At 41.3% G+C, this 11049-nt stretch overlaps 1 protein-coding gene across 2 annotated transcripts in view; it reads right to left on the bottom strand.

The window, feature by feature from the left end:
• slc49a4 (solute carrier family 49 member 4) overlaps positions 1-10983 on the bottom strand; it is a gene marked incomplete at its 5' end in the record, with an annotated part of 48526 nt that extends 37543 nt beyond the window's left edge. For both annotated transcript variants that reach the window (XM_079356908.1, XM_079356909.1), the window contains 2 exons: positions 5630-5723; positions 10695-10983. In XM_079356908.1, the coding sequence (XP_079213034.1) occupies positions 5630-5723; positions 10695-10983 (383 nt within the window). The remainder of the gene's footprint in view (positions 1-5629; positions 5724-10694) is intronic.
• Between the last annotated feature and the right edge of the window lie 66 nt (positions 10984-11049).

The raw sequence follows: 11049 nt of genomic DNA on the forward strand, positions 1-11049 counted from the left end.
CTGAGACAAAAGAAGCCGGCACTGAGCTGAAATCCTTCCAGTGTGTCGGGTCCTGCAGGGCTGACAGGACCCAATTCTGCCATCACAAAAAGACCAGGGCGATTCTGTCTTAAAAATGACACCACGGCAATCGCCTCGGCAATAAGACAGCCCGCTGCGGGACACACAATGTGTTCTGATGGCCAATCAAGCGGTGTCTGAAAGAGAGTCTGAGATCTGACTGATAGACACTTACTAATCACACAGACGGTCTCTGTTTGAAAGCAAGAAGGAGACAGACAAAGAAGGAAGAGAGGAGAGCGAAGGCGTGAAAACACAAGAGAGCAAGCAGGGCATGAATTTCATGTCTTTGATTTGAGAGCAGACCTCATCACAGCGAGGGCTAATCAGTGACCCACCGATGCAAAGCCGCTGTAGCTTTCCTCATGCGAACTTTAGGAAAACAAACACTCACTTACAGGGTTGTCATGACACCAGGGTTGTCATGACACCAAAAAAAGTCAACAGCTTGAATTTCCCTCGGGATCAATAAAGTATCTATCTATCTATCTATCTATCTAACATTGAAACAGTTATGGTGAAAAGCAAAGCAGGTCAATAACTGTTTCAGTACCATAGCAACTAAATTAGACCGAGACACTACACACAGAATATTTGGTCATTTCTTATCCTGTATTTGTGCAACTAAGTTAGTGTAAGAGTTTGTTTGCAATCTTTGATAGATCCATTCCTCCTCCACAAGATGCAAAATAAACTTTAGCATGTTTTTCTAACACTAATATGGGTCTCTAGTCCGTCTACAAACTCCCATGAATATGAAAAAAGTCCATCCTCTCCCGTCTTTTGCCTGCTCTACTTTTCAGATAAGTTGTGCCTAAACAGGCCACGTTTCCCTTTGTGACATCACAAAGGGCAGTAGCCCCTCCTCAAGGTGTGTGACACACCCACTGCTAGGTGTTTGTTCTGCCTTCCTAATCTCCCTTCTCATCGTGAACAATAGGGCATGTAGCGAGAAAGCAAGAAATACCCCAGCCCTTCCAGAGAGGGGGCGTGGTCAGACACAGCTCATTTGCATTTAAAGCTACAGACACAGAAACAGCCTGTTCTGAGCAGGGCTGAAATAGAGGCGTTTATAGACATGATCAAATATAGCATTAGAGTGAAGAAACTACACACACGTTTGAGGAGCTCTGAGACTTATTTTAACTTGTTCAAAAGGGAGGCTAATATGTGACCTTCAAAGCTTCTGTGCTGTCATTAAAATAAATAAAAAAACATTATTTCATTTTAAAACGTGGTATCCCAAAAAAAAATGTTGACAACCTTCCTCTCTGTTGTTTTCAACCTTGACTGTTCTCGCAGCACAAAGATCCTGGGGATAAAAGGAGAGGAACTTCCATCGCTCTAAAGTTCGGCGACGTCTTTGATTCCCTAAAAAAGGCAGCTTCAACACTCAAAGGAGGCGGTTTACTTCCTCAAGAGAATATTGCAAAAGGTATAAAAGCCAGTCGTCGAACGAACATGAAACAGTTTGAGGAGCAAAAACAGATCTGCAGGGGGGGGGGCATCAAGGAAACTTCTCAACCTAGGCAGGAAACTCAAAGGCAGCACCTCTTAAACAGAACAATGGCACCAGCAAGACATCATCCTGTGCTTTAAGTCATTAAAGTCATCATCTAAGTCAGTGATTCCTAAACTGTGGGGTTCAATCCCAAGAGGGGACCCGGAGTTCTGAAAGGGTGGGGGTGCAGAAAAGCTGAATAAAAACAATGCACACAGATCTTCATTGCTAGCAACTCAATTTATGTAAGGAATGCTCGGTAAAAACTAGAAAATGTTGAGTTATATCTAGTCCTCGTCTGGTTGGTAATAAAGAGAGACCCCTGTTACCCCTTTCCCATCAACTAGAATCTGGAACTGGAGCTAGGCTAGAGGTGGAGCCGTTTCAAAGTCGGTTCAACGACAGAACCGTCAGAGAACCGGTTCGCTGGGGTCAACGTCATTTCGTCAGGTCAGTGTGCATCTCCATTTTCCCATCAACAGTATGCCAGATCACATCGCTCTACATCTGTTTTTTCTGGCTCAGGGACAGTTCTTTGGATGTCCAAAAAACAACAAAGGCTACTGATATTGGTCAGGCACTATCTCCAGACAAGCTCTGGAACTGTATGAGAGACTCAATTAAAACGAGCTATAGATCAAATGTGGAATCATTGAAGGACTAGAAGTGGAAATATGATCAGGTTTTTTTGTTCCCAAGGAGTTGGTCAACCTGCAGTCAAGTTTTTATAAATGTTCAAAGTATCGAATGCTGTTAGTGCTCATTCAAAATGTAGAAAACTTCTGTTGCAGACTCGGGAGGCTTGTAAATACCAGGGAGGTGTCAGGCTGGGGCTTCTGACCATTTAAAAACAGGCAAGGTCCTGAGGAGAGCTCGGGCTATGGGGCTGTGCTGAAATCACCACAAATCTTCACAGTGAGTTTGAGCGTCTTCCCTCAGGTCATCGTCTCAGAGCTCCTGTGAGGAAAGTTAAACACTCCACAGCTCCTTTCACCCTGTTGAACTTGATATATAAATTAACCATTAGCCACCTCAGCTTGCTTCTTTTGCACTTTAACTTAACATTCGCACACTGCCACATTGCACTTCGTGAAAATTCCCATTTTGGTATGCGCTCTCTTGATTTTACTGGGATGGTTTAGATTGTTTTTTATTGTGTTGTCTGCTTTGTTTGTTTTTTTAAACTTTTTTAATTTGGATTTTACAGTGATTTCCCTCGGGATCAACAACATATCTATCTATCTATGGCATCCTTATAAATGCTGTCTCCTGTGTACTCCTGCTGCAAAACAAAGTTCCCCTTGTGGGTCAATAAAGAATCTGAATGTGCTTCCTCTGTAAAGATTTTGTTTGTTTGTTCAGTGTTATGTCGCAGACTCAAGTTTCAAACATTCATTTCAGTGGGAAATAATGAATTTAGTAGCAAAAGTGTCATGTGAATGGTGGTGTGTGTGTGTGTGGGGGGGGGATTTTCTGTTTTTAAAAGAGGACACACACATTATGGTAACAGTCTGAATCCCTCTGAGCTTCTTCTCCATCCACTGTAAAGCAGAGAGTGACATCTATTGGTGATGCAGGGAGCTGCACGGTTCCGTCAGCCTGCACTTTACTGTTTTAATCCACTGTGTCATCCATTAAGCTTCAAGAGCCGTAACCTATTACATTTAATATGTAAATGAGGCTGAACCGAGGCAGTGCTAACATTTGCAGAGTGATTCACGTTGTCTCGGCTTTCACCATGCCGTCTGGTTTTCCACTTGAATACTGAATCTAAAGAGCGAAAGGTCACGACTGTGAGAGGCTGATCCCATCATGCAATGGGGGAGAGGCAGGCAGCTCTGACCCCGAATATGCACCTTAAACTTTGTGCACTTGTTAGCTTGTGTTCAGCAGACAGCCAATTGCTTTTTTTTTTTTTTTTTTTATAGATAAAAGCCTCAGTGCTTTTTTTTTTTTTTTTAACAAAACAAATTACAGTATATGTTCAGCTGTATGACTGGAGGTAAGAGGCTTGATACATAAATGATTATGATACTGATGCTGTGATTCTGGTGGTGCGATGTTAAAATGGAACAGTTCATTAAGTCAACAGCAGTCCTGCCCTGTTTGTGTCCAAAACAAGCAGAGGTGGGAGGTCTTCTGGTCTTTGCAGCCCTGTTTCTTTCTGACTCAGTTTCCTCTTTTCGAGTTTTTGCCTCCAGCAGATGTTTTGCAGAAATGTTATATTAATGGCCACATGCGTTTTTCATTTGCTGTTTTGGTTTAAAGCATCGAAAACATTGCAAGTGGAGCAGAAGTTGCCTTAAATGAAATGTTGATAAATGAGGCTCAAGAGAAAGCTGAGGCCTAACGCTGCTATTTAAAGGGTGCCCTTAAACACTATTAATGTAAAGAAACCTCTAAATAATATGATACATACATTACAATAACAATACTATCACAATAAAAGTGGGGGAAAAATCGATTTATATTAAAATTAAGATTCTTATTGTCTGGGTTTTAAATAGATTCATAACTTCAAAAGTCGATTTTTTTTGGGGGGGGGGCTCGTGCAACAGTGCTAAAGACTAGACTAGTTAACTCTGTATAATGCCAAATGGAGCAGCAAGAAATAGAGCAGTCTCAAATTCAGTCTCACAGATGACTGGGGTAGATTCTGAAGTATTCATTAATTAAAAAAAAAAAACAACAACTTTTAATCCAGAATCATTTTGGATGGATTCGTGAGACCCCCAAAGATTGACACCATATAAAGCAATAATGAAGACAGTGGTATGTGCATGTGAAGGCGCTCTCGTGTTGAGGCTGTGGAAATGAGCTCTTTAGCTCATTTATATGCACGGAGAAGAGAAGAAGACAACCACACACAGAAGCAGGAGCTCTCCAATGCAATATTTTACAACTAACTGTAAAATGTTTGAAAGTTCGGCTGTGCCCCAGTGGAATCAAGATCGTAATATACTTCAAAATGAGCTGATTATTTCCCCAACATTAGGCCTAAGTCACTGTTAGCATTGGCAGTTCACTCCACTAATGGCTTTCTTACTGAAGCCTCATGAAACGCAGAGCGAGAAAGAGAACGAGGAACCAAATTGATTTATCCGCTCTGTGAAAGCCAAAATTATTTTTTTTAAATCCTCAAACCCCTCTGAGTGAGAGTGATACGTGACCCATTCTGTGAAAATACAATTTCCGCTGTGCATTGATATTTTATGATATATTGCCCCATTGTGCAGCCCCATAAGAATCATTACAGAGATTAGCACTGAGAAATATTCAATGAAATCACATTTCCAAAAGGACGATATAGTAATTGAAATGACCTCCTTTGAGCTCTCGCTCTTTTCTCAAAGAGGAACGGTGAGCTTGTGAGTCAGACTGAGAAGAATGGACGTCCTTTACGTGTGCAGTGATGGCCTGTCTTCCAGTGAACAACTGTGTGATAAGGTGGGGGAAGAGAGAAACGACAAGCAAGGACAAACAAAGAGGAATGTAAAGAATCCAGACGGTATTGAACTGTCTGTCAAAAACAGCCGAATGCTGGCTGACGGTTGACCCAGCAGTTTCAGGCCTCTGCTTTGAAGAAGGGAACAGGACCTTGACTGAGATCAATACAGCTGCATATACGATACGAGAACAAGCCACTCTAACACTACTACTGCATGTTGTCCTGTGTTCAAAAACCCCAGAGCCTGCCTCTGAAGAACACACTTTAGAGTACGTAGGCATAATGTTCACCACGCTGTCTCCAGACTTTTTTTTAAGGCCTGCTAACTGTGCTGGGAGCCGAATGTGGATCTGCCAATTCTGGTAGCAATTCTCTGGCAAATTCCATTCAAGCCTCATGGTGCTGGGCTGTCGGAACAAGTCCCACAAGAGGACGTCGAACCCTCAGCAGCTGGAATACCTGAGCTGCAGGTACCCAGCCCTAAGCAGAAGCACCAACACAGGTGAAACTGATTCACATTCACTTCTGCTTCCTAAACGGACACATTCATATCCGTGAGGGTTCACTCCCTCGCGCCATACCGTGTCGATGATCAGCGTATTTACAGGGAGGAGCCTTACCATCGTCTGAGTCGCGGCTCTGTGAGTGGGATGGACCTCAGAATCGCTCCAAACAGCATGAAGAACCCGGAGAGGAGGAGGGAGGACCGAAGACCTGCAAGAAACACGACATGGTGTAGAAGGGAGAGAAAACAGAAGATCAGGTCACCAACACTCTTTGCATCAACAGTTATCTTGAGTCTTCAGAGCAGGACTACCACAACGCATTTTCAGTCTTGAATGGGACGTTGTTTTGACGTTTATGAAATCAACTCTTGAACTGCAATCACTGGTCTATAAGAAACTAGGGTAATAACTTAAGATTGCTGGTTAAGAATATTAGAAACAGAAAAAACAAATCCCTCTTTAGAGGAAATTATTTGTAATCTTGTTTCAAGACTAATCCAAAAACCCTACATTGAGTTTACCAATAGTTGCACCTCAAATACAACATGTTGAATGCTGTCCACGCTTCCTCTGCTGCTGAGGTGGAGGTCGGAGCAGGCCGTGCATGAATGAGGACGGCGGTGGTTGTGTGGACCACACAGTCTGCTGAGCGTGAGGGACGTTTCTTTTTCCTCCAACTTTTTTGGGAGGTGTTGATTGAATTGTATAAACGTAAAAATGGTAATTTGTTGATTTTTATTGGATTATACAGGAAGACACTTTTTCAATGACTTGAAAACAGCCTCTACATGAACAGAGCAAACCTGTAAAGCACAACCTCCGAGATGACTACATTATGTGTAGCTTGTATACAGACTGGGATCTAAAGAAGGCTGGTGAGTTAAAAGGGTCACAGCAATCCCAATCTTTATGTGATGAAGCCTGCATGACAGCGCGACCAGAGACAAACGTGCCTTTTATAGACTCAGAAGTGTCTGCTCTCAGTTTCACCCACATGATGCCCGTCAAGGGAAACTCTCCCCACTTCTCTGTTCCTCTCGCTCCATGTGAGCCGTCAGCCGCTGGAGCTTTGCATAGATCTTTACGCAGGTCGATACTTTAACAACGGTCAGACAGGGATCAGGTGGAACTGAGCTGTATTGATCCTGGATGGGAAATACAGGTCACAACTTGCCAGTTTGAGCTCATGGTGCAGGGTGGGAGTTTGTCCTCGTCTTTTTTTTGTTTAGATTTGAAACAGTTGTCTCTCTGCTGTGTTCTGCTGCATCAATGATCCCCATCAGAATCTTATTTATTTTTACACTTTGTGTTTTTAAGATTTTTTTTTTTTTTTTTTTATAACCTCTTTTTTGCCAATGTATTTTTGCGTCTTTGATAGTATGAATGAGTTTGGAATTTCTCTCCATTCAAAAAAGATTAAATCAACTTCCCAATTTCAGATGCCGAGGACTTCTATTACTTCGATGATGCACTCAGAAAACATTCTTACTCAGTAACTTATATTTCCAACAGGACTTACAAGCTTTTACAACCTCACACTTAAATGGTCTGCTAAGCTCTCGGTTACATCAGAAGATATGCATGTCAAGGGCCCATCATGTACTTCTCCATATGACTTGGTTTTAAGACATGACCTGCCGCCTGTGTTGTTGATCATTAACAGTCTTTACCTTCAGGGACGAGGGAGTCCCAGAAGGAAGACCAACAGTTTCCACACAGGCAAGTTGGAGCAGAGCCCTGGGAGTTTGGTGTGTTAGTGTTAGAGGGACTGAGTGTGTGTCATAGTTATCGTATTTACAACCTGTGCATGACATGTACTGTTCAAAGATGGTAGAAACAAGACTTTGCTGAATATACTGGTATATACCCCCCCCCCCCCCCCCCCCACTAGATGCAGATGAATCAGAATCACAAGGTGACTTGTGCAAGTCTTTGCATGGGTTGGGTTTAATTCATCAGCAGCCGGGTTACTGTACTGTTGTCACTGTGTTGTAAATGTTGTTTGTCATCTGACAGTCCATCCTGGGCATGACGATATAATACATGTGTGTGTCGGGTGATGCAGAGGAACTGGTTAGGTGAAAGGCTCTCTGACTCACTGCTCTGAGTCAAGAGCTCTTCTGCATGCACAAATGTTCTGTGGTTATAAAAGCATGTTGAGCTCAATCGGTTTGGAAAGAGAGAAGTCTTTAATGCCACTCAAGCACTGGCTATCCCGAGTCAGCGTTTTTTTAAACTTATACTCAGGTCCAAACATGGACAGTGGATAATAAAAGCCCATCAGTTAATGCATTAAAATAACAAACATTTGCTTATTTTTGGTGGATCTATTGTTTTAAAACCAAAATATTTCGCACACTTTATAGACTAAATAACATTCAAAGTACATAGATGTGTCCAAACTGTTGATCCAGTATGGCTGCCTATAAGGATGGTAAAGGGGAACACTTTCTGGTGCAATCACATGAGTAGGGCCAATTCAGATATTAAAACATGATCCATCTTTCTTTAAAGCTACAATAACTAAATTCAATGTTAGAATTAATACTCACCTTTACGTCTTTATTTTTTTTTTAAAATGTTATTCTTTGTTGCTGCAGTAAAATTGGGTCCTGTAAATCCCCTCTTCTGAAAATAATGAGTACTTTTTGATAATCTTAACGACGGAACGGGCACGGGGAGTTAGTGCTAGCCAGGAGGCTAACGCTAACACTACAGTTCAAATGTGCATCTGTTGATTAAAGTCATATCTTTGGAGGGCCTTTCAGGAGTCGTGCAACTTCTGTGGACGGGCCTGCTTACAGTAACATCTGTAAGGCCGTACACTGTATGTTGATGAAATCTTTTTCTGAGCGGTACTCCATCACTGCTTCGGTCTGATGCTTTCTTTCATTTACCCCACAAACAGCCACTGCTTTCTCCTTCTCCAAACATGAGCTTACTCTGCAGAAAAATATTCTACTGCTGCCGCCAGCAACTGCTCTTTAGAAGTGAACGAGCAGGTGAAGATAGCAAAGACAACTGTGTGGAGCTAATGAAAAGTGTAAAGTACTGTGGGTCAATGCTAGCAAAATATCAGCATTTCACTAATGCTACCTACTTTTAATAATAAAAAGGCTGAGCAACATTTCTATACAGGTCAGGATGGATTTACCATGCGTCTGAACTTTTTAAATAGGCTAAATAAAGCTTACAAAAACCTGTTTTCAGGAAAGACTAGACATGGCCCAGAGGTTGAACACAAGATTATGCACATGCTAGATTTAAATATGCTGTCCTTGATTAAAAAAAAAAGAGAGAGTGCAGACTGAAAGGGCAAAAACCACAGGCAAAAAAGCTGCAGAATAAGGTTCAAATAACTTTAATAAGAGCGAGATGCTCTTATCATCCATCACTGAGAGGATTAATAGGTCTAAAAATAAGCTGTCATAGAACTCAAAGACAAACCAAAGGCTTTAGCCAGCATATTTTCCAAACTGTGTTGAAGTATTCTTTTGATGGAAGTAAGTATGGAGGACAAAGCACTACAAATACAGTGTGTGTGTGTGTGTGTGTGTGTGTGTGTGTATATATATATATATATATATATAATATATATAGAGAGAGAGAGAGAGAGAGAGAGTTATTTTTCTTAAAAAGTTCAAAAGCTTTTTTGTGTCATCCGAGAACCACGGCCTGCCACCACCATCGGACGGCGGCGTCCCGCAACACCACCTGCCGCCAAAACCACCACAGATTATGCCTCTGATAGCAGCAGGGTTAAATATAAGTTCATTTTAATGTCTAGCTTTGACAAACACATTAGTCTTTGCTAGCACTGGAGTGCATTTTCTGTAATCCTCACAGAATTATTTCGGCTGAAACCTGTAGATTTCTGGAGAAGGCTGATTAATGATGTTACTGATTGCTGCATTGACTGGGATAATCACATTTCGAGCAGTATCATGAGACAAACACATCTAGGATTATCAAGGAGCTCCAGAATAAATCATGGTGTTGTGTTTGTTAAACGACAGGAGCAAGAAGTCTGAGTACTGTAGATAAGAATAATGCACAATCACTTTGAAGGATGCAAGTTCAAAGAGGTACGAATATCAGCACCAAGGGGGTCGGATGAGGTTAAATACAGTCGCCTGTTTGGGTCAACCACTTCAACACTTTTTATTTCTTGACTTTTTTTCTAGTATTCAACTATGTGGGGGGCATAAAATGCTATTGTGCCTTAAAAAAAATCATAATCCAATAATCCTATAACAAATACCACATTGAAAAATTAAATCTTTCACCAGTAGAAGTCTTGCATTTGAAATGTTTCTCAAGATGATCTGTGAATTTCTTCAGAAAAAGTATTTCGAATGAATTAATGCAGAAATACGTTCCCTGTGACTGTAATGCTATTATAAATGTTGTCAGTCAGTTCATTTACTTGTGCAACTATAATGACTACTTATTATTTTGGGTTAATCTGCCGATTAGTTTCTCAACCACTTTCTATTTGTTTGGTTTGTAAAAAGAGATATCTCATCTGGGGCCTAACATTTTTGACAAGATTTGCAATTTTTGTCCAATTTACAGAACAAAAATCAGATTTTATAACAAATAATTTGGCAACTTTTACTATGAACATACTTGCCGATAAATGTTTCCCTTTTGGTTTCAAGGCTTTTTGCAAAACAATTTCCTAAATTGAAAAGTAAACCCGGCTTTTATGAGGTCAAAAAAGATGTAGAAGAAGTAATGTGGTGTTAAAACAGCAGAAGACCACACTACGAAGAGAAAACAACTGAATCAAAATAAAAGTACCTGCAATTTTAAACAAGTTATGAATACTAATACATATAGTCTATATGTCTTGTCCCCCCATTGAAAGCAGCCAATCCAAGCACTGAGGGCCACAATGATCCTAATACAATACTTATTTTTATTTTTTGCAGTGAACTAAAAATCTGGAAATTCATACTGATGTCAGAAAATCTCAGGAACAACAGAATAACACGACTCATCCAATATCCCCATTAACCTTAGTGATAACACTATCAAGTGCAGGATGTCAAGAAACGACACCAAACCTGTGAGTGATTAAAAATCAAAGATTTCAACAGTGTTGTTTTGGAAGGTTAAACACGCTTGTTCAGAACCAGAACTTTTGGATAGAACACAGTGTACAAAAAAAGCTCACCTTTCTTATCCATTAACCACATGAACAGAAAGAAGGGAAGGAAACCCAGCGGGCTCCACAGCACCAGAACCGCGATGTCAGCCTTGGTGAAGCCGTAAGCGTGACCGGCCGACACCTGGATGGGACCCCAGAAGTTCCACACCATGCCCTGCATTAGTCCCAGCATGCAGAACAGTATCAGAACCAGCCATCTTCTCTTGTATACTCTGCTGTTCACCGGTCGAGTGAGTGTATCAGCGTTAGACGGTGTGATAAGCGGCTGCCTTTCGGTCTCGTTGCTCCGAGGCATTGTAGCCGCCTGTAGCTTGTGTCAGTCCGGTTAAAAAAACCCCGGTTTAATAGCTGCCTGACAACG

Source organism: Symphodus melops (assembly GCF_947650265.1).
Source record: "Symphodus melops genome assembly, chromosome: 12".
Taxonomy (NCBI): domain Eukaryota; kingdom Metazoa; phylum Chordata; class Actinopteri; order Labriformes; family Labridae; genus Symphodus; species Symphodus melops.